Raw genomic sequence first — 24,672 nt, forward strand, 5'->3', positions numbered from 1 at the left:
TTACAGCACTTATAACATGTTTTATTCAATTCACATAGAAAAGCATGCAGTATTAATGTGAAATGGTACAGTATTAATGTAAGATGTTCAGTGCACATTAGGTAAACAAGTTATTAGCATACAAACCCATTTTTATTGTCTATACAGGCATACTAAACACACTTAGAATAACAATGCTTTCTGGGAACTAAATTAAAAATTGTGCTTAACTTCAAAAAAAAAACAAACCATGACTGCAGTGTTAAAGAAGAGATGTTTTCTAACTGAAGTGCTGTAACCCTAAAAAGAAAGAGGTTGCTATCTTACACCCACCTAAAACAAGAGCTTCAGCACAGTACAGTGCTATGAAACAGTTTGAGCAGCAACATTTCCTCTGGGAGGAAAGTTTTATGGCAAAACTGACATTGTTTTATAGCAAATTCATGAATCCATAGGATATATAGCCAGTAGCTGCCTTACACGCAAAAAACTGCAATCTTTAGGAACAGGAAACGTAACCTTTAATTATCACAGGAATGACTGATTTGCTAAGTCCACTTAGAACTTCCTGTTGAAGGAAGCCATTAGCTGTGCTCACAACTGGAAGAGCATGTAATCTGAAAACAAAAGAACATCCAAAACCCCCAAACTTCCAAGTACATAAAATGCCCAGTCAAAGAAAATAATCTGGAATGGTTCTTCCCTAGGAAATATCTTGCAATGGGCAAGGGAATATTTGGTTTTCACATAGCTGAAAATAAGAGGATCAGATTGCATGGAAGTTATTAAAAATTCAGTTCACCTGTAAATATTACACATTTGCAGATTTATCACTTTAAATCACATTTGATTTTCAAGCAGAGTCAGTTTTTGGTGGTTTTTGATGGACTAGCACTGGAAAGGCTGCTTTGAATTTTCCTCTTGGTTGACTGACTGACATTTTTATTCTTTCTTTCAGCTGTAAAGGAAGACACCCAAGGAGGACTAAGCTGACTGTGCAGATCAGATGACATCTTTAAAAAACAGCAACCAAGCTTTTGTTCCTCAAACAACCTTTGTGAGTTACTGAACGGTACACTTGGGGAAAAGTCCCTTTGAAATAAAGAGTTTGGAGGTTTGCTACCACTAGCCACTGCGTTTTGGCCTGTAAACAGTGGAAAGTGGTCATTCATATCTAGGTCAGATGGGGAGAGGTTGGAAAACATAACAGGTTTCCAGCCAGTTCTATCATTTGCTAGATTGCTTGTCTCTGGACACTTCATTGTCTGTTCCTCATTCATTTCTTCCAGTTTCTTCTCAGTTCCATTCAGAAGCTTAGGGCACTCTGTTGACTTTGAAGAATTATCAAGGTCAGAGGACTTGAAATTATAGCATGGACTCTTGCTGTTGTCCGACTCAGACATCATTGAGTCCAACTCAGAAATTTTATCAAGGTAGGCAGCATCCATAGATGCCTCACTGGAGGTTCTTGTGCGATTCATTTCTGAAGAGCAGAGAGTATGTAGCCTTTTAGGTAAGCAAGTACTTGTTTTATCACTGGACTTCGCTGTTGTCTCATCTGACTGATCAGCTACTGAATTTTGCTCCGATTCATCAAAATCTAAGTTCTCAGCAAAATCTGTTGGGCAGGTGCCCCAAAACCCTGATTTTCCTGTAGTAAAACAGTTTAGCTTCTTTTGACTATTACAGCTGCTTGTGCTGTGTTCAGGAGAAGCTTTGCTGCCACCATCTGAAGTTCCACGAAACTCTTCGAATTTCAGTTTTCTCAGGAATGTTGATGGTTTTCTTGCATTTTCTTTTCCATCAGGAGTGTTCAACTGAAGGCGACTGAGAGACAAAAAAGGTGTGCATGGTGGTGGAAGATCATAAAGTTCTTCATCCTTATATGGGGTACATTCCTCAATTTTACTCCACTGCTCTTCTAAGCAGGCATCCATATTTGTACTATTTTCATCCAGGACAACCCTGTGACATCCTGGAAATAGTTCTTTCTGTGTGGCACACTGGGTATTTGAGCTATTCAAACTATCTTGACTAGAAGAGATTAAACAAGTTCCACGACTTGCCAGCTGTTCAAGACTGTCAGGACTTTGACTGGTATTCAAAGCTTTTTTCTCCTCAACTTGGGTTTTCAAAGAAGTTGCATCTTCACTGCTCTCACCTCCTTCAGCATCTGTGGAAAGTGCTCTCTCCCTAACAGCACTCACTGTTTGGCTTCCTTTGCCTGCATTTTTCAGCTGTAAAAGCTGACATTCCATTTCTTCTATGTATTTATCACTTCTTTCCAGTGCCTTTTTCAGACGGTTCATTTCACGTTCACTTTGTTCCACTTTGGACTGAAGTGCAGCTACTGTAAACCTACCAAACCTGCAATAAGTAAAAAAGAAAGAAAATATTAAGCTGGAAAAAGACATTCTCATGATGCTTTGCAAGCTTATTTCAAGACAGAGCAAAGCTATTAGACACTGTGTTAATTTGAAAAGTCATAACTTTTCTCTGCTAGTTATGAAAAAATACTAAAATCATCACAAATAACATACAGGTGGAGGTGATACGTAAAAAGACAAAATTAAAAAATTAGTGGTGGCAAGGCAATAACAAGCAGATTAGACTTCCAGGGGCTGGTTCTATCAATTCAACTCAAATATGCATGAAGAATTATCCCCTAAAACAATGGCAAAGATTTATGATAACATTTGAACAGTGGTCCACATCTTGAAATATTTACATTCAATCATTTTCCTACAGTACAGCAGTGTTTTACAACACATTTCTTTCACAATGTCACCTTGTCAAATACAAAATGCCAATATGAAACGTAGAAAATGCAGTAGTCCTTTGAGGTGGTTTAAATACTTATATAGACCATTTCAATTACGTTCCTGTTAGATATACAGCTTTTCCTTACCTGTTCTGCAGATGGTATATCCACTTACTTCAGAGTTACTTGTTTTTTGAACTTTACAACCAGAACAATCTAATTTCTACCTTGACTCCAATACAAAAACCTGCCACTTGCGGTTTGTGAAAGTTATGTGCTTGTGGGGCTTCCAGCTTGAGCACATTTCCAACTGCCAAGATACGGACTTGCCTTCCCCCCGTCCTCCATCAGCTTTCAAGACTGACCTTCCCCAGAGGGCAGGTGAAGGTTTCAGCTATATGCCCTGACTAATTCTAACCTGTCACTGACAGGTGAGCACCAGGGAATTCCCTGCTCCATCCAAGGCTTTCAATTTATAGAAAGAAAAAACAATTAAAGTTCTGGTATTATTAGAAAGGAGGGAAGGACCTACAGCCACCCTACAACTCTGACAAATAAGGTTTTATATCACAAAGAAATGACAATTCTGTATGTGGGCTTAAATCTCCACCTCCTATCTTGCAGCTCTGTGTTACAGCATAAGTTTATATTCATTCTTCCAGCACAAACACTGCCTGGAATTTCTACCTTTTTTCTTTGCCTGTCTGCCTGTCCCTCCCTCAGAGTCACAGTGAATTTACATTCCATTTTCCCCATTCCATCCCCTCATCTCTTCACAAAATGCTCCCACTGCAACCCTTAGACCAGTGAAATCTGAAGGTGGTATGTCTGTGGCCTGCAACTATGCTGGCAAAATATCCATGGATCCAGGCATGCATTTCCAGCAAACAATCAAACTGTATTCTATTTCTTCTAATTCATGAGCCCAAAGCAGCAAGAAACTGTTGTATGCTGACAACTGCAATACAGTTAAGTGGGCAGTTGGAGAAAGGAATAACGGGTATCACAAGCCCCAGACAAATTGGGCACAAGTGACCAAGATCTACTGATATATTTCACTATTCAACTGTTTCTGCATATTTGAAGAACTCTGAAGACTTTAGTGTAGATGGTTCAGTGGTGGGTAAGACTCACACAGTAGTCTGTCACAGCACTGCTACTAGATGACTTTTTAAATCAGATCAGCCTAAGGTTCACACAGTTTTGGTATGTGCCACTCACTGCCTTGTTGACAAAAAATGCCAAGATAGAAGATTTATATTTAGTAAGATTTTTTTTCCCCCTACAAGAAGCTGGCTGGACTGGAACTCAGTCGAGGCAAGGATACCCCCCCCCTCCACAGTAGCTCTACTCAATTTTCTTTGTCTTCATAAAACAGAAGACAGAACATTTTTCATTTGCTTACGCTCTGGATAACAAGTTTTCTCAATCGATTATAGCAGTTTCTCCACTTCTAGCTGCACACAAGAGGGGAATGGGAGAAAAGGCACGGACAACTTTCTGTCTCCCATATGAAACTAGATAAAAGCAGAATCACAGCTCAAGAATGTTTCCATTATATTGTCAGGTGAAGGGGGTCACATGAAATAAGCATCCTCCTATACAACACATTTTGGCTTATTTCCTCCTTTAGTTAAAGGAACACAGATTTTGCTTTATGATACGGAAGGAGTCAGTGTAGCACAGCAGGGCGCAAGTAAGACCTTTCACACTTCCTAAGATGATCCAAAAGTATTTATTTTGCCCTTCTCTAACAGACCTGTTCACATAGTCTTACAGGTGCAAATGCTACACTGCTTAATAAAAGATAGAAAGATGATGCAAAAATACAATTTAGCTGAATAGCCAAGTGAGAGAAAGGGAAAAATGCTTCTGCAAAATAAGCAAGATTTTCTCGAGTCTGCTGTAACAAACACTGACATAAAAATTAAAACATGTTTACATTTATATGCATACCTGGTAATTCCTTTTTAATGGAAGAATGGTGTAATATGTTTATTTAATGCAAATAGCATTAGTGACAGTCTGGGATTTGCTTATGAGGAAGAAGCACTGTATTCTCAAGTGTAACTTTTATAACAAGTGTCCTCAGGTTAAAAAAATACAGTATGTTGTTCAAAGGCAAATAGCATCACTAATATGTTAATTGTTGCAGAGGGATGTGCTTGGGAATTTTGGTTTTCAGAAATGGAACATATGACAAGCTGCCTACAAAGTTACTTCTGCAGTTAGGCAAAGAACAGTAATTACTTTCTGTTCCTGCTTTCAGACTTGCCTGCATTTATTTCCCAAATTTTCAAGGACATGGATTTTTAAGACAGCCATATTACTATGCACATATTTAAGCCAATTACTCCAGACCAGAGCATGATATAGATGTTCTAGTGACTGACCTAGCAGGTCAGCAGAGGGCTTAAGACATTCACATTTTGGTTAGAGAAGCCAGATTCCTGCTCATCTCCCCAAACCAAACCACTCATAAAAATTTCCTCTTCTTTTCCCTTCAGATGTACAGTGAGCTGTGCTATAAATGAAAAAATTATGGTCTGATAATAACAATAGAATGCAGTGCAGTTACATGAAAATAAATCTAAGTTTCACCTGACAATCTAGATAAATTTCCTGAAGTATTTGAACTATTTCACACTTAGTAACAAGTGTTAACTTCTTCACTAGAAGTTAAGGTATTCAGTATACATGTGAATACATGTGAATACAGCATACATATACTGAAGGAAAGCCACATCCTCACACATGGACAAAGACTTTTGAGCATTAGTGTCTTGTTCTTCAGTCACATCACTGAAACAATGACTTTGGATCTCAACGCATGGGTTTTAAATGCATCCTTTCTATAGAAAACTGAAAGCCTGCAGAAACAAGTGGTCACTCATAAAGTGAACAGAAAGACATTTCAGGCGGGATTTGGATTCTTCAACACAGAAACTTAATGACGTTTTAGATCACCTAAAATCTTTTACATGACTGCTGACCTCCAGCTATCACTTTGGAAGGATACACATATTCTAGAGACCCTGTATCACAGCCACCAGCCCCAGGAAGGTGTACTGGATATGTTATAGTGTCTGAGCTGATACTGGATGTCTAGATGGAACACTTGAATCCAAAATTTCAGGATCTCTCCTCAGTCAGAGTCCTTTTTCTTGACCCAGCATGATTCTAACTTGACAGAAAGCTACAGTCAGCTCTCCGAGCAAGAAGAACTAACATACAGCGAGCAAGAAGAACTAACACTGTTGGAGTAACTTTCCCGCACATTATCACACAACTGCTCCCTCAGTTATGTTTGAGTACTCCTATCCTGCTTTTGTTTGGGATACAGTTAATTCACTTCACAGTAGCTAGTATGGGCCTATGTTTTGGATTTGTGATGGAAACACTGCTGACAACACAGAGCTGTTTTAGTTACTCCTGTGTAGTTCTTACAACAGAGTCAAAGCTTTTTCTGTCTCTCAACCCATCAGTGAGGAGGCTGGGGGTGCACAAGAAGTTGGGAGGGGACACAGCTGGGACAGCTGACCTCAACTAACCACAGGGATATGCCACACCATAAGGCATTTTGCTCTGAATATAAGCTGGGGGAAGAAGAAGGAAAGGTGTGATGGTGTTTGTTTTCTGAAGTCACAGTTACACGTGATGGAGCCCTGCTTTCTTGGAGATGGCTGAACACCTGTCTGCCTGTGAGAAGTGATGAATGAATTCCTTGTTTTGCTTTGCTTGTGCATGGCTTTTGCTTTCCCTATTCAACTGTCTTTATCTCAACCCATGCGTTTTTTCACTTTTACTTCTCCACTCCTCTACCCTGGGAGGGGAGTAAGTGAGTAGCTGTGTGGGGCTTAGTTGCTGCCTGGGGTTAAACCACGACAACTTCTGAAGAAGTCCACTTAGAAACTGTTGGAAAGTTGAAAAACAAATTTCTTCAGTTGTTTCTTCTCTTCTTATCTATCAGTTCTGCAAATTCAGCTTTAGGGTTTTATTTTCACACATCAGCGACCACTAACACATCTATCTGGTTGAGCCCTTAAGTGATACCAACTCAGTTTAAAACCACAGAGCCTCATACAAACATTTCCCTTTGTGGATAGTAAGTAGCTGCAACAAATTTTTCTTGTATAACCACTTACTGAAGACTGGGGTTGCAAGGATGCTATGGAAATTGACTCTCCAGTTCTAATCACCTGATGGCCCAGGCTGGGGGCCACCCAGCAGCTCAGGATGCAAGAGCATGATCCATACTCCAACGGAAACAAAGAGCGGTGAAAAGTGGAAAATGACAAGGTACAGTCAGGGCCTGTCACAGTTTGAGATAAGGGCAATGCCAGAGTGTACAACCAAACCCAGTTCTGTCATGTAGATACACATTTTCACATTTTCCCTTGGGTTCTGCAGTTAGGTGGGAAGACAGAGGCAGGAAATCTAAGAACAAAGCAGCTGAAAGCCTTAGTAGCTTCTACAGTCCTTCTGTGATATCGTGTACCAGATGTAGCTGCAAGAGAACAAGTTCTGCAATCCCCCTCTACATCACCTATGACAAGTGATCTCAAGTGTCTGCAGATCAGAGAATATCCCAGGTTTTATACAATTGCCTTAAAAGTATGTCATATTTGCACAGGCATGTTTAAGAAGAAAAAAACAGTTACTGTAAGAGAGGGGCCTTTTCCTAGCAAAAAAAAAAAAAAAAAAAGTCAAGACATATACTGTTTGTTGGACGACTGTAGAGCAGCAGGATTTGAACAGAACAGACAAGTCAGGTATGTTCTTTGAAATGAGCTTCTCCTTTCACTTAGGGAATTGGGTGAATTTAGACAAATATGCAAAATCTCTCCAAGCATTTTAACATCTTTCAGTGAAGCAGCACTGGTTTTCCATATAAGAAAGGCAGATTATACCCAGGGTCAGCAAACAGCATAAACCAGAAATAATTACTTCAGAATTAGTAAAAAAAAAAAATCCTACCAGAAAACCCACAAAACTGGCATGTGATCTGAATGTCCTTACCCATCTGCTTAAGTTTTCAGACCTTCACGCCTGGAGTGGGCACTTCCTCAGGATTTAATGCTATGACTTAAGAACTCAGAGTTGTTTTGAAGGCTACTATATTCTCCGTTCTCCTACTTACTTTTAAGGCCACACTGCAGCTGGTCTTTGAAAATGGTCACTCCTCTGGAATAGCAAACTTGTGGAAAGGTAAGAACAGAGCCCAGTTTTCTATCAAGGAAGACAGTAAAGTTCTTACCCTCCGCACCATGGACACAGGTTACTAGAAGCCTATTTGTAGGCTCAGTAAAATGAAGACTAAACTAAAAAGTTTGGCATGAGCAGAAGTATTTGACTTAGATAAAAATTCAATGTAGTAACAAATGACCCAAAAAGTCAACAGCCTTAGATTTCTGAAAGTACTTGATGTTAAAATCTAGACAAGATAAACAGTAAAACTGGAGATGGAGAACCTCTCCTCCCTCCTCAAACTACAACAATAAAACAAAATCAGAGAAAAGAGATAATGCAACAATTTTGTGCATTTTACAGATAGTTTTTCAGACTGGGATTTTAACTGGCAGAAGGAATTAAATATTTAGGGAAAAGGCTCCTAGGAAGCCTAGAAGTCTGGTTCAAGCTAATTTGAATCTAACCATTCATAAAATACACTATACCCTGGAGTAGATGGACTTGCTAGTTATTTTCCTTCAGGTAAAAAGCAAACATCCTTTTGCCAAAAATGCTTTTAGATCCACTGTGCCTTGCCAATAGACGTAACAGTTTTCTATTTTAAGTAGAGCTGGAATTAATAGGGCTTTATCATCCTGCAAAACTTAAGTTTTAGAAGTTTTCTTGTTCCCCATTGGGAAAACGAAAGTTACTGAGAATTCATCAGGAGAAAGGGTAAACAAAGAGCAAACAACAGCCACCAATCAGTCTGATTTGCCTGAGAAATGGGAGACAAGTGAAGGTCTTTAGCAAGAATTAGAGCAAGAAACTTACCTCTATTTGCCTTTCAGACCTGTATCCCAACTACATGATGTTATTGTATTCTGGTGAAGGTCTACTCTTAAAAATGTTTCAAGGAAAAAAAATAAAAAGCTAATCAATCAGCATCATCAGTTTAAAAATTGTGTAAAAATCCCTGAGATGGTTGAAATATCAATTTTATTGACATACATGACATTTTTCAGCAGGTTTTAATGGATACGAACAAAGAAAAAACAACTCAAGACTATGATAAAAGGAAAGTTTTTTATTGACCACTGAAGAAGGGTAATTATACTTTTCCTGTGATGTAAGAGGTAGAGTCTGTGTTACAAAGGGATCATTCACCTGCCATTAGTGTTTCCTCTGCTGTAAAGCAAAGTCCACTAAAACAATTTAGGTTTTGCTATTCAGCTCCACTGTCATTATGCACAAAATGAAATACACTTGGGATACAGGGACTGAATACTGACAAAACCTTTAAAAAAAATTTGTTACAAATTTTATTTAGTTAATTTAGTCAGTTGTTCAAGCATGAATCCATACCTGAGACTCTGAAGCTAAGGAATACATGACAAATGAAACAATGGTTGTGACAGTAAATGACAAAGATCCAATTCAGTAGCTGTTTTAAATTGCATTAGAGACTCATCCAGAAACTTTTCCAAAAATTACCTTCTGAAAACTTCTGAATAAAGCACACTGGAACAACTGTACTGGCAAATCAATGTACCTGCACAGAAACTTTTGATTCTAGCGACATTGTCGGGCTCTGATGCTTATGCTTTCAATTCTGATTTCATAAGCAAGACATTTATTGCAAGCCCTGTTCAGTGTGTGAAGCCCAGCTGAAAGACCTGTTAGATATTACCAAAGTTTGCTATCAGAGCTGAAAGAACATTTAAAAAATGTCTTGATGTTAGGTCTGGTCTGGATATTGACCAGACTGATGACCACAAGGATGAAAGTTAATTTAAAAATTCTGCTAACAACACTAAGACGGGATAGACTTTCCACCACCTGAAAGATGCGTCTGGAATTTGAATAAGTGAAGTTTGACACGCATCAAAACACCAACCTGAAGAAAGCCAAAAAATGGTTTAATTCCCACACTTCAAAAGGAGACATAGCAGCACAAATGCAAAATGAGGTAGGAAGGTAGCTTTCTAAGTAGCTATTTGACAGAACTGGTACTGGCCATTTGTGCTAGAAGTGTCAGGTTAAAGGAAAGAACAAAAAAAGGTATTGTAAGATATAAGATGTTGTAGAAGACACAAGACAGTTTTTCTGCTCTAGTTAGTGCTACTGAGACTTCACTTGTAATCTAGTACCCAGTTCTAAGCTTTATTGCTTCAGAAAACCATAGACACTGGAGACCCCTGAGTGCAGAGCAAAACCAAATAAACAGAATTTTACTTTTTCTCTCAAGTTACACTTATCTAAAAGAACTGGATGAATTCAGTCTATAAGACATGACTAGGAATGAATGGGTACAGGTAGGGTGAAGTAAAACTGCTAAATTTAACGTGCTGAAGGGTTTCTTCCAGGACAAGTTTTTTGTTGCATATACTTAAATTCTTGTAGCACACCACTGGGCCCAGAGTAAAGCAAAAATTGAATATAGCAGAATCAGGGTACAGAAATACAAACTCCTGAAGTGTTTGAACTCTTCCTAGCCCAGGTTAAGCCTGATTCAATTCTTATCCTAAATCCTATGCACAGTTCTAGGTTAGTATGGGTCAAACATAATTCCCAATAGGCAGGCAGGATGTGATACCTGTTCTGGAGACTAAAAAAATAATAAAAAAATTAATAGCAGAGACGTAGACAGGCAAATCTAGCTGGCATATGGGTTGCAAGACAGATCTTTAAACATCTTTGCTTCTAAAGAAGAAAATGACAGGTTATAGTTTTAGACAACACTGGCAAAAGATGGAAAAATAACTGGCTTGCAGCAAAAACTAATTCTTCACACCCCTGCCCCTCAGACATCTAATTTTTTCTGACCATGGTAAAACATGTAAAAGCTAGAAGAAAGGGAAATTCTCTCCACTGAGGAGTTTACCTAGTATCAGTAAAGCAAAAATCAACTTATATTATCTGGTCTTTTCTAGCTCTTCTTTTCTAGGATTTATTTAGTTAAAATTTATTTAGTTTTCAAGTTTGCCATGTTTGCCAAGTCACTCTTGAATCTTATGCGAAAAGATATTCCATGTCAATAAAAGCCATTGCCAAGACCTTAAACAGGGCTCTATCTTATTCGGGAACTTCAGGGCAGAATGTACTTTTATGTATTCACAGTCCAAGGATCATGCATCCTCTTTTCTGTTGTCCCAAATAAAAAGCAGTCTGGCAAGTAAGTTTTTCTATAAGGATGAATTTTATCTTCCAGCAGGTGAGTTGTGAACTAGAACAAAATCCAGAGAGCTCTCTTCTTACATTACGCAGGTGCCTCCTAACCCCCTTCTTCAAAGGCTCTGTATAAACCTTTGGCCAATATTGCTATTAACTTTTTACTTTCTAAACCAATGACAGAAAATGGTAGAGCTAATGAAAGAAAGGAATGCAACTTTAAAAATATCAATATATTGCTTCACGAAGTACTCCCAAGGAAGGGTACCTTACAACACAGCTCTAAGCAATATGGCAAAGTTTCTGCTTTTTGAGGGCATTGTCATTGGTGTTTTAACTGTTTATTGACAGAGTATTAAACACAGGTGTCAGTTCTGGGAATGATGTTCTCATGCTGCAGAAGCTTGATTGCACATATGCTGCTGGACACAAAGCTATCAGGAACGTTCCTTGAGTAGGGAGCCTAACCCCACAAAACAAACCACGAAGGCAGCAAAAGGAAGAACAAAACAAACCTAAACACAAGCAACCAGAATATCTGCACCTAGTAAGAGACCTTCTACTTTGACTGCATACCAGATTCAGGCATTTCCAAATAACAAGTTAACTGTAGAATTCAACTAATGAATCCAGTTCTTCAATATTGGCCAGGTAACACAAGGAATACCAGTTGTAGTCAAGTCATATTCCTTCACTTGCTGCTATTCTCTAAGATGCATTTCTCACCCACTTGCTGCTATTCTCTGTTACATTTTTCACCCAAGTCCATGAGGATAAAAATTCCAAAGTCTACCTGGAGACACATATGCAACACTGTGTACACCACCACAGTTTTAGGTTACAGTCCTACAACAGTTAAACAGTCTATAAATAAAATATGGTAGCTTTTAAAATATTCACATACTTTTGGGGTGATCTACTATCAACTTCAGCTTTTAGTCGCAAATTCTCTCTTAAAAGGTTATTGTTTTCCATGCTCAGTTTCTTATTTGCCTAAGGAAAAGAAACAGAAAAAAATAAGTATACAGTAAAACAGAAATGACTTCTAATATTTATAGGACAAGCTGTTTCTCCTTTTTAAAGGGACAGAACTAGAAATGTGAAGGCAGGAAAGAATCTTCAGACAGGGACACCACTTAAAAATCACCATGGGAAATGGTTTGCAAAACTGAATAGCGAACAGACATTTTTTATTTATATTCCCAAAATACATTGCAAGTGTCCTATCTAGGGAAATAAACACAGCAATGTTAGTTAGCACAGAAAGTCATTAAGGAGATGTACTAATGGCAATTCCATGTTTTTTTTTCCACATGACTAAATACGTTAAGTACATTAACATTACAATGTGCAGGTATCAGCAAAACTAATGTTGAACAGCTTCCGCCATTCCAAATTAGAGCAACATTACTTTGTGGGTTTTTTGGCTTGTTTTTAAAGCATAGTTATCCTGTGGATGTAAATGCATTACGACAAGCTATTTGCAGTCTTTCTTCACTTTCTTCCAGGATGTTGTGATTAAGATTCCTGATTCACAACCCTTCTTACTCCTTGAATTGAGGTCAATTCCTTCTTCTCAGTTCAGCAGACACCCATCTTAACAAGATGCTTCATATAAAGAGAAGTTTTCCTGCCACCGTGTTTCAGAATAATGAATGCCACTATCCTAACAATCAGAATATACTCTTTGCACTTCATAGTCTGCTAATCTCTGCATGCTAAAAAACAAAGCACCACCGGTTCAAGACTTGTAATTCATAACCTCAATTAGATAACACTTCCACTGCATAATAAAAGTATGATCTAGAGTTAGATCTGAAGAAGGAGGTATGCACCGGGCTCAGGAGTGAAATGCACTTTTTTAGAAGCACTGAACAGTGCAAGAAGAGAGGCAGAAAACTTTAAATGCTTAGACAAATATCCCTAGCAATCTTTCCAGGTAAGGGGTAGGGAGAACGGAGCGGAAAAAAATAAACTAACGCCCTGCTTCCCCAACACCAAATATTCCTAAGGGCAAAAAGAATAACTAGAGACCTTTGATAAAGAAGACAAGGGAAGGGTGAGCCCAGGGCTTAGGTGTCTGAGTGTCAACTACTTGGTGTGTATGGTCAGTCTTCGCGAATGAAGATTTTGGGAAAGGTCTTTACCCTTCAAGCCTGCGCAGTGGATTTTTTAGGTGAGACACAGTGTGCGCTGAACTGAGCCCACCCTTTAATCCTGAGGTTCATCTGCCGGGGCCGAGCGAAGCTCGGACGGTGGCAGCGAGGTCCTCAGGACGTAGGTTTGTTTAGAGTGACCTTCTCTTAGATGGATGGCCTTACAGGGCTGACGAGCTCCATCTGCCCGGGGGAGTTTCCCTTGACCGGGAATCGAACCCGGGCCGCGGCGGTGAGAGTGCCACATCCTAACCACTAGACCACCAGGGTTCCCCGTACGAGCCACCAACTACTTGGTATTCAAAAAATAAAAGCACAAAAAATTATCCTGAAAGCGATGAGTAAGAATTCAGGAAACCTCAGTTCCAAAGAAGCTCCATTTGACAACATGGCCAAAACCTTTCTCCATTTCCAGAGACAGCTCCCCCAACCACATAATCAAGTAAAAAATTTCACGACTGAACCTCTTTGGTGTCCTTCCTCCAGAGAGTGCTTGATCCTCCAAGCCAGTAATCTGCAAGGGATCTCCACTTGCAGCATGATGTCTAGATTAATTAGCTCACATAACTGCATTTTTAATGAGTGTTCTTTGTCCAGTATTTCTACTGTTGGGTTTGTTTCACCACTCCCATACTTGTTATGACTCCACTCAAAGGCAATAATGCCTACTTTGGGCATTTCTACATTTGTCTGCTCTAGGACATTTAAATGATAAAGGTGGTTGCTATTTCCTGACTCGGTCTGGTTTTGAAAAAGAAAGCGATGGCAAGCACATTTGCTGAGGGACCATGTCTCGCTAACAAGAGATGTACGGATGAAACCCCTGGGTCAGGCACTTTCATGGATAAGAAGGTTTCTGGTTCCAGACTGTGTGTGCGTCTTGCTGTTCAGAGTGAACTGTTCAGTGCATGCTTACAACTGAGACAAGGTCTAAAATGAGAGCTTATGGAATTGAGCAGCTATTGAAGAGGGAACAGATGGGAAGAGTGTTGGACTTGATGATCTTAAATGTCTTTTCCAATCTTAATGATTCTAGGACAACAGTTTAATATTGTTCCCTAAAACGCATCTAAACCTCTATTTGTTTCTAACCCTTAACCAAATTTAGAGACTCCATAAACTTAAATCCCTTTTCCTGTTAAGGCTGAAGTTACATTGAAAAAAAATACCCAAACAAACTCTTCCCTCAGTTCCTGCTATATTCTTTTTTTTACTTACCTAGGGAAAAAGTTAAAAAACTTAGTCATCAAAAAAACAAAAGTCAGTACAGTTTAACTTCATAAAAATATACAAAAAAATAAGCAGACAAGAACTTTTGCTGTGAATCCCCTTTTGCCATCTACAAGTGACTCTGAAGCTCCTGGGGTCCTAGAAGTGTCCTTTTAACTACAGAATGGTAGAACAGTATGTGTGCCTCCGAGTCGGTAGCACAGAATAAGTGGGAACACTATTAATGTGTAAAAAGTTAAGAAAAAAGTCCTAAACACATCACACTTCATTTTTGCAGGTGGCAACTCAGGATCGTTAATAGAAAAAATAAAGGCAGCATTTTGAACAAATGCAAGTCCAGTTCTTTCTACCTTGTTTTCAAATTAATTTTGAAATTTCACTCTTATTCAGTGTTTGAGGTGATCCTTCTTGTGCCCACAGATATATTTTGCAAGATATTTTTATTTACATGTATTTTCACACGTCTATCTCCTGCATCCCCGCTTCTGCAGTATCAGATTTTTTTTATATTACAACAAGATGTATAAAAAGGTTGCAGGTTTCCAGTAAAGGATCTTCTGGTCATAAAATGCTGAAGCTCGTCTATTTTTGGTCAAAGGGTCAAGTTACCCTGTCTCAGCAAATTGCACCAAAAATATCGGCTAGCAGGGAGGGCAATAGTGCAAAATCTGCCTCAGCCAACTGTACTGTGTTTGCCCACTGAATGTTGTAAAATAGATATATTATATAGATTATTGCAAGCCTGAAAAATCTGGTCATCAATACTGTTGACAAGTGCTACTATAATCCAATTACCCAGGCACAGAGTGACGGAGGAGTTGAAAAGCAGTCACGTACAGGACTCACTAGAACAAGCAATAACATTTGACACTTGCAAGGGCTATATGGAAATACTGTGATACAACAACAGTCACTGGAATTCAATTTTTTTTCTTTCTTCCGGATCTATGAAGTACCCAGAGGTCATGCTAGCTCTGATTCCCGGTTAACTAACATGAAACAGTTACACTACAAGATAGCTGAAGAAATGTGTTTATTGCATTTATTACCTCCTTTAGCTTTTCCACATTATCCATCAGTTTTTCATACATATCATTGGCAGCTTTCAGCTTTTTGCTCCATTCCTCTGGTGTTTCTGGGCCACTGGTACTTGCTTCATTTGCTGACTGGCTAGTTTCCTCATTTTGGCAAGACAAAGCTGATGCTGCAGGATCCAGAAGAGATTTCAGCTGTGTCTGTAAACTGAGATTTTTACCTCTCAGATCTTCTACTTCTTTTTGCAGGGACTCTATTTCATCCTAAAGGTGTCAGAAATTCACAGGAATTAAAATAATTTGTGAGATTAATTGAATAACACTGACAAGTTCCCACATCACTTTGTAAGCCTGGGTTCTGGCAAGCCCAGATGCATGCCTTCACTTACACATATATCTAAGTATGCTTACGTATTGTGCTCTAGGCAGGATTTTAATCAACCTGCACACTCAAGCACAGTGAAGATTTTAGTGAAGGGAATCCCTTGACTACGTAAAGGACCCTGAACAAACTGGTGGGCAGACCAAAAGCTTCAAAGCATTCAGCAACATGAATCTATTATTAGGGTACTGTGTTGGGAGGATTTCCTGTATCAGGAGTGTTCTTAAGGCTGACTCTCTGCTGACTCATTTGCTGTTTTATAAGAGTGTTTCTCTCATATCATTTGGAAACATTACATGTTCAGATGCTGAAAGCCTCAAAACCCAAAATGGACAGAACACTGCCTGAAAAAGGCTGCTCCACCTACACCAAAGTAGCAACACCTTAGGAAAGACTCTCAAAATGCAAGGAACAGAGCTCTTAGCTGTAGCAGTCTGAAGCTACAAAGAAGTAAAAACCTTCAAAAGGTTTGTTAAAGGGATAAAAAATTTATCCTGAAAACATGTCTTCTACACTGTTCACCAACTTAAATACCTGAGTTGTTCATGGTCAGACTACTAAAGGTAGTATATATAGCATATATAGCATTGACACAAATCCAAGGCATATTTTCATAAATAATCAAGCCCGCCTCTGCCCCTATCATGGGAACAGCCATTTTAAATTCAAGGTTTTTTAAGAGATTTATGTTATCCTTCTGCCTGGCAAGGTTATGGAGCAGATCATCCAACGTGCAATCACACAACACCTACAGGATGGACAAGGGATCAGACCCAGCCAGCACGGGTTTAGGAGGGGCAGGTCCTGTCTGACCAACCTGATCTCCTTTTATGATCAGGTGACCTGCCCGGTGGATCAGAGGAAGGCTGTGGACGTGGTCTTCAGCAAAGCCTTTGACACCATCTCCCACAGCATACTCCTGAAAAAGCTGGCAGCCTGCAGCTTGGACAGGGGTAGTCTCTGCTGGATCAAGAATTGGCTGGATTGTCAGGCCCAGAGAGTGGTGGTGAACGGTGCTGCATCCAGTTGGCAGCTGGTCACCAGTGGTGTCCCCCAGGGATCAGTGTTGGGCCCAGTTCTGTTTAATATCTTTATTGATGATCTGGATGAGGAGATCAAGTGTACCGTTAGCAAATTTGCAGATGACACTAAGTTGGGGGGGGAGTGTTGATCAGCTGGAAGGCAGGAGGGCTCTTCAGAGGGACCTGGACAAACTGGAGAGATGGTCTGATTCCAATGGGATGAGGTTCAACAAAGCCAAGTGCCAGGTCCTGCACTTTGGCCACAACCCCCTGCAGCACTACAAGCTGGGCACAGAGTGGCTGGAGAGCAGCCAAGCAGAAAGGGACCTGGGGGTTTGGATTGACAGGAAGCTGAACGTGAGCCCAGGTGGCCCATGAGCCTCAGGAAGCTGAGCAGTGTGCCCAGGTGGCCAAGAAGGCCAATGGCATCCTGGCCTCTATCAGGAACAGTGTGGCCAACAGGACCAGGGAAGTGATTCTTCCCCTGTACTCAGCGCTGGTGAGGCCACACCTTGAGTACTGTGTCCAGTTCTGGTCCCCTCAGTTCAGGAAGGATATTGAGGTGCTGAAGCAGGTCCAGAGAAGAGCAACAAGGCTGGTGAAGGGACTGGAGCACAAGTCCTATGAGGAGAGGCTGAGGGAGCTGGGGTTGTTCAGCCTGGAGAAGAGGAGGCTCAGGGGAGACCTCATCACCCTCTACAACTACCTGAAAGGAGGTTGTAGGAAGAAATTTTTTACAGAGAGAGTAATCACACATTGGAATGGGCTGCCCAGGGAGGTGGTGGATTCACTGTCCCTGGAGGTTTCTAAGATGAGACTGGATGTGGCACTTAGTGCCATGGTCTAGTAACCATGGCAGTGTTGGATCAAGGCTTGGACTCAATGACCTCAGAGGTCTTTTCCAAACCAGTTCATTCTATGATTCTATGCCTAGCTGTGTGAATTTGGAGTTGATTCAAAAGAAAGGAAAGAAACCTTTTTCCTGACTCCTTCTCTCATACAGGACAAAAGAACCTGAGCTATAGGCAAGCTTGTCATAAAAGATAGCTTTTACTTCCCCGGTGTTAAAGATATACAGAGTCCATTTCCCTTCCCTCATTCTCCTCCCCAAGACAGGTTTCCTTCAAAAATATGTGATGTCTTCACATTGCTGCTACTAAGGGAACAACAGCTGAGAAAAGAAACTAAGCATATTCCTTATTAACAGCTTTTCATCTTCCCAAGAGAGTATTTTTCCAGCAGGAGAGTTAAGCATTCAAGTTCCACTTTGAAGCATTTACTCACTTTCAGAAAACAGTAAAACAATAACACTAAAAATTAACCTAGGCCAGAAGGTTACAGTGGACAATATTCTTTAAGAAGGAATTTAATCTCCCTGAGCAAGAGGGAATTACTTCAAAAAATGTTTGCATTTGTATTGAAGACAAAACAAAAGGCTCCCTACACCCAGTATGCATAAAGAAAACCCTCCCATACCACCTGGGGGTAGAATTTCCACAAAACTAAAGAATTGGTTGTAGCCTAGAAAGACTATTACCATGACTTCAGTGGGGTCACTTCAAGCACCAGCAAATGCTGTCCTGTAACCTGAGTCAAAAGATGGGATTTTAATGTAGTTGAGTTTAACATAGATACAGTATAAACCTTTACTCAAATTAAAAACAGCAGGACTCACCATTTGTATGCAGCAATTTAACAGTTGCAGTTCATCTGGAAAGCCACAACACCCCCCTGTCCTTACCTCATATTCTTTGTGGAGCAATTCAAGCCTTGTTTTACGTAGGTGTTTCCTGACTGCCGGACTAAATAAAGGATCACTTTCACTTGTTCCTCCTAAAGCAACACAGGATGACAGAAGCACTGGTATTGTCTCTTCTTCATTCAATTCAATACTAGTAATCCACCTTACATCACTTTTCATATTATGAATGCAGCTAAGATTGGACCAATTGGCTGCCATGGGAGATTTAAAGTCCTTTCACTTTCAGAAAATGTTCAACTTGAGTATCTACTAGTGCTATTTAGAAGTCAAAATCCTGACTCACAGCAAGAAGAAAACTTTTAATTTTTTTAACTTTTTATTTCTGTTAACAGAATCCTATCTTATTTAAGACAATACTATTAAAACAGAGCTGAAGGGTGGAGGTGGGGTATCAAGCCTACATTTAATTAGTACAAGACAGTGTAAGTTTTTAAAGTGAGATCGTTCAGATATATTTTTCTCTCAGAATGAAATAGCAGAGCTGACATTTTATGTTAAATAAAGACTACAGTATTTCCTAGCTCTGGAAGTTCAGATCCTCATTCAGGTGTTGTAGCTTTGTCATATTTCTGTGCTAAGAGTAATTTTCTTAAAAATAAAGCAAAAGGGAGGAAGTGACGAACAAAACAAAACAAACAAAAAGTAAAAAATACCACATACTCATTCGAGATTCTGGATTGAAGTACACTATCTCTCAGCTAAATGCTGTTCTCTTAGGTCAGCAGATCGCGCTGCATTGGTGGAGTACTTCAAGTGAGAATACATTGTTTCCAGTTACAGGACGTCCAATCAAGATTTAAAAAACAATCAATAGAGGCGTGGGGTACTGGTTACCATGAATAATCTAAGCACTAATATACACATGATCTTTAGAAATGTAACTGTGTAGCTATTATGTATGTTTCCAGAAAGATTTAAAGTTAATTCTTCCTTAGATGCTGGTAAAAAACACACAGGCGAAAAGGTATCCAGACATCTTTCGACTCAAAGCAATTTCCTCCAGCAGTAAATACCAGAAAGTTACTTCAAAGCCTAAAGTTGTCCTTACCTATAATTTCCTTGCAGGGGTTTTCAGGTGTGATGGGAATCCTGCAAGCTGGGCACTGATTATTGTTCTTCAGCCACACTTCAATACAAATGGAACAGAAGACATGGTTGTTCACACAGATAACTGGGTGACGGACCTTTCAGTATTAAGGGGGAGAAAAAAAACCAAACAGAAAAACAGTATGAATACTTCAAAACTCTCCCAGGTAACAAAGTACGAAAATACACAACTCCATCTCTCAATGCAAGTCTGGTCTTGCAGGAAAGTGACACTGTTGTTCCACAGGACTAGCTAGGAGTGATCTGACTCAAACACCAAACTTCCCTATTATTGAAGGCACCGAACCAAGGTCCTTGGTTCCAAGAGCTCATTAACACATAATGTGGGAGCAGCACCTTTCCTTCACCCCACAACCTCCAAGAACTACAGCCAACTGCTCCAGTGAATGCATTAGCCTCCCAAGGCAGAAGGAGACCAAAAGACCCATATTAACTGATTTTCAAAACTAAGGGAAGGAGGGATTTCTCCTGGCAACAACCAACCCTTTGCCTCAAAAGAGGTGTCATTGAAATGTACAGTGTTACAGATTGACTTTAGCCTGCACATAATCAGATTCATGGAAATCAGCTTTAAAAAGGATCAGGGCCAAAACCACAGAGCTGAAACATGAACCAGGAATCACTAATTCAACCCTCCTGCTAGATATGCATTGCTACTAAATAAGTCATTACCCAGGAATGGGGCAGCTAACTGAAGGATTAAATATTCCAATCAGACACAGATTCTTTCAAGAAGCTTTCGCTCCCCTTCTGAAACAGCAGGGTAAACAAACTTTTAGAAAATATTAATGACAATGCATTATTCTCTCTTGTCATTTAACTATAAACCCTGTTTGAAAGTAAGTGTGCATAGAGGGACCAAATATGATGTGGAAGGAAAAGACTTTATGCCTTACTGCAGCTTCTGTTCCAGCTTACTGTAATATGCACTCTCAAAATCTCTCACGTGTTAACACTAGTATCTATGTTAGGGGTCTTAAAAATAATTATTTGTTTTTCCTCCACTCCCTCTTTGCCCAAGAAACGCATTTTAAGATGCAGAAGCATCAGTATATATTATTTTAGATTCTACTGTACTGCACTTAAAACCCAAGTTCAAGAGAATCTTTTCAACTTTAAATGAAGTCCTCATCACCTCCAAAGATATTGCTCTTTCAAGATATTCCTCTTTTGTTTTATTAGTAAAGCAGTCAAACTAAAAATGAAACGTTGGCAGGGAGAAGCAAGGAAATGGAAATGACAGCCAACAATCACTTGGGCAATCAGACTAGATGTGTCCTGGTTTTTACCACTGAAATACACTGATATACACTGAAATACACATGGATATGAATTAAGGCCCAGATCTGTCAGCTTCTTCTCCAATTCACTACCTATACCTCTTACATGATTCACAATATTTTTAGGATCTCCTATATTACAGTCCTGAGAGCCATAAGAATTATCTATCCATAAACAGACACTCAAGTTACTAAAGGTCTGAACAGAGAGAAACTGAACTGTACTCCTAAGGAGAGGATTTTTATAATAATCAACACTTTTTTGTGATTATTGCAAGCATAGCATACCAATGCTTTGGAAAAATTTAAATATTACAATTTCCATTATTTTTAAAAAATCTTGTTATTTACTGCTTTTCTTTAACAGAAAAAGAGCTTTCTCACCAGCAGATAGCACACCCCCCCACATACCCCTCCCCCCAAAAAAACAAACCAAAAAAACCCCACCCCAAACCAGAACTTTTTCTCTAGCCATACTTTTTTCTTACTCAAAAGCAGCCTGAGAATAGTTATATGCATGGTGATGATAAGATACAGAGCAGAATAACACAAAATAATCCAAACAGGAAAAGACATTTCAGGAGTGCAGGTCTTCCCCCTGGGGAGCAAGAAACCCTCAGTTACCCCAAACCTGACACAGAAGCACACTTCTTGCAAGTGAATGATTACTCCATATCTCTAGCAAAATAGTAAGTCACATTTATTACTCTCCAGGGTACAGTGCTTCTGATTTACACACCTGTACAAGTTTCATTCTGGGGCTGGGTTTTGTACTTTTGTTGGCTCAGGATCCACACAAAGCAATCCAAGCAGAAGCTCTATTGATGTCACACAGTGGCTGGGGGTGCTGCTGCCCTTCGTGCAGTTCCCGAGCCACTGACTGTGACAAGCCCATGGGGTGGAGGACCATGACATACCCAAAAAGCATTTTACTTGAATTACAGCCCAGTTTCAGTTCCTCAATTGACCATAATGTCACAAAGACTACAGCTCATTTGAGAAGACTTGATCAGCTAGGTGATTTTGAGCAATTTCCTCATTTTTCCCCTCCCACAAAATGCAATGCCTATGCAGACCAAAATCAAATCCTGTACACATCTATGTCACTTTGAAGGCACTTCTGGACCTTCAAGTAGGATTAATAGAGGAGCAGGCACACGGAAAAGAAGGCACACTAATACCAGTGAATGAATTCTCAGACATCCTACGCAGAACTGTGCGCTCGAGCCCAAGCAAACTGTCAACACCAAAACCAACAGGTCTGAGAGACCTTCAGACATTCTGGGACAAGTAAACCTAACAGTCCAATGCAGATGGCTTCTGATATGGTTACTGATTATAAATATGGATACCTTAGAAGACAGCCCAGGCCTTGCTAAAAGAATGTTCAAGTGACAAACATGAAATTGATCCAAGCAATTAGCTCTTATTATAAATGGTTATTTACACATCTTGCCAGTATACTTTTTGACACTGCTCAAGTTAACAAAAGGGGCTAACATGTCCTTCCTGCCCAAGATTTCTGCTTTGTTAAAAACAACGTTATTGAATGAGTATCTCTTTTTTTATCCCCTTACCGTTACGCACAGTAGTTTCTATTTTGCAGACAGACCTTTGCAAATTTTTCAAGGATAGCAAGAAGTACATTCTGATTGCAGGGTGGGCCTTCTACTTGATTGAAGCCTATGCTACAAACCATAGAAGCATCAGATTATGTCAACTCTCCACAATACTCTCTGCTCCACCCTACAAGACAGGACAAAACTGACAAGACATTTTCCTTAATTTAAACTAAATAACTTTCTTATGCTAACCTTACTCCCGAGAAGAGTTTTCTTTCTGATGAAGTTTTTCAATGAAGTTCCAAGCTAGAGGCAAAGATGTGCATTGAAAAGAAAGGACAGTCAGAGCTGCCAACTTTGGCAAAATTTAAACAGTTTCACACATCTAAAACCAAAAGCATTCAAATACCTTTATTACAGGTAGCACCCATAGATTCACTGATATAATGTTAATGTATTATCTCAGTGCAATATAGCAAGAAAGAGTGTGGAAATCTCTTCCAGTACAAACTCAGGAACATCAATTCCTGACCAACTCTAGAAAAGAAGTGGAAGTATGAAACAATGGCTTGAAATAACCCAGTGGTTTTATAGGAAGATATGAACGAATACCTAACCAATCTATTACAGCTAGAAAGTAACTAGGATTGGATTCAAATTGAAAATACCTTGTTGGTTTGATTTTGCTCTCCTCTCTCCATTATAGACACACTATGTTTGTGTTCTCCTCCATTTTCATTAAACAGATAAACAGAAAAGGAGAGGTAACAGGACAACAGCCAGGAAGTCTTGCTTGGCTTCCACAGAAAAGCCAAGAGAAGAGTAAACATAACTGCTAAAAGTAACACTCTCTGTCAGAGTTAAGACTTGAGAAAAGGTAGAAACAAACCAGTCAGTAAATGCTCTGAGTATAAACATAAAAGGTTATTTCTTCCCTTTGTAATTACTGTTGTGCTTTAAGAGATTAGTTTTGTTTTTGAGAGTAGGAAAACAAGAAATAAAAAGAGTACTAATGAATGAGCAAAGAATTTGAGAAGCAATTAGTGACCACTATGAAATTAGGTCTGGGGCTTCTAGAGAGGAACAGACTATTCAAGAGCCCTCTGCTTCCCGAGGGAGAAGAGAAAGGAACTGAGAAAGGGTCAGAAAGAGGAAACTGGAAACTTTTCCTCCAGACTGCTGCAGTTTTGCTCAATACATTTTAAATCCACCTGGTTATACATCCCCTTTTTGTTTCACTTGTTCTCCGCGACACCGCACCACGTTCAAATACAGGCTCACCGAGCGTTTTGAAGCAGAGCATCCTACTGGGACCGGAAGAAAAAACCCAAACCTCAAACCTTCCCCTCGGGAGCTGCATACCCGCGTTTGGGCGGCCTCGGGCCCCGAGCCCCCAGTAACAGCCCCCGGGACGTTCCCGCCGGGGCGCGCGCGGTTCCCGACATCCCAGTGTTGCCAAGAAACCTCGGCCGCAGCCGGGAACGGCCCTCAGGGGAGAAGGGACCCCGTACCCCAACTTTCTTCCCCTTAAAAGAGACAATTCCGGTGGGGGTCAGGGCGTCGGGCCACGGCGGGGCCCCTGAGCTCCGCCGCCGGCCGGACCGCCCCGCTCCCCGCCTTCCGCTCCCCGCACCCAGGCCGGGGCCGCGGGGGCCCGGCGGCGTTGCCGCCGTTACCTTGCCCAGGCAGATGTGGCAGGTGATGGGCAGCGTGAGGGACAGCGTGACGCTCGGCCCGTGCTGTGCCATCGCGCCGGCCCAGCTCAGCCCCGCTCAGCTCAGCCCAGCCCAGCTCAGCCCAGCCCGGCCCCACGAGCACGGAAGTCCCGCGGGCGGGCTGCGGCCCAGGATCCCGCCAGCCGCGGTACGGCGAGCCGGCGGGGCCAAGCCGCCGCCCGGCGGAGGGAGGGCGCCGCGCGTTGTTGCAGCGCTCCCCTGGGGGGCGGGCGGGAGCCGCGGCCCCTCACGGCTCTGCCGGGCCGCTGCTGTCCCCCGTATGGGCCTGGGGGACCCATGGAGTTCTCGGCCTCCGCGCGGCCTTCCTTTTGGGAAGCACAG

The 24,672-nt window shown here is 40.6% G+C and overlaps 1 protein-coding gene across 2 annotated transcripts; it reads right to left on the minus strand.

Annotated features, from left to right (window-relative positions):
* On the minus strand, nt 1–24,437 carry OBI1 (ORC ubiquitin ligase 1). Of its 2 annotated transcripts, XM_027721127.2 has the most exons (6): nt 24,292–24,437; nt 19,715–19,850; nt 18,646–18,737; nt 15,516–15,764; nt 11,985–12,073; nt 1–2,346 (listed from the first exon to the last, which is right to left on the minus strand). In XM_027721127.2, exons 1-6 carry the CDS (start codon nt 24,361–24,363, stop codon nt 843–845), a joined length of 2,142 nt encoding a protein of 713 aa, XP_027576928.1. In that variant the 5' UTR covers nt 24,364–24,437; the 3' UTR covers nt 1–842. The 2 variants fall into 2 exon arrangements, with proteins under 2 accessions (XP_027576928.1, XP_027576932.1); XM_027721131.2 differs by lacking the exons at nt 19,715–19,850; nt 24,292–24,437 and adding an exon at nt 18,442–18,491 and having other exon boundaries at nt 18,646–18,685.
* Nucleotides 24,438–24,672: the final 235 nt, after the last annotated feature.

This window comes from Pipra filicauda, unplaced genomic scaffold, assembly GCF_003945595.2.
Source record: "Pipra filicauda isolate LSUMZ 115617 unplaced genomic scaffold, ASM394559v2 scaffold97_size2427393_pilon, whole genome shotgun sequence".
Taxonomy (NCBI): Eukaryota; Metazoa; Chordata; class Aves; order Passeriformes; family Pipridae; genus Pipra; species Pipra filicauda.

Coding starts and splice junctions, on each gene's coding strand:
- OBI1 (XM_027721127.2), bottom strand. CDS start 24,363: ATGGCACAGCACGGGCCGAGCGTCACGCTGTCCCTCACGCTGCCCATC. Junction 18,738..19,714: donor CCCCTGCAAGGAAATTATAG/GTAAGGACAACT, acceptor GTGTTGCTTTAG/GAGGAACAAGTGAAAGTGAT. Junction 15,765..18,645: donor TGCTCCACAAAGAATATGAG/GTAAGGACAGGG, acceptor TGACACCTTTAG/GATGAAATAGAGTCCCTGCA.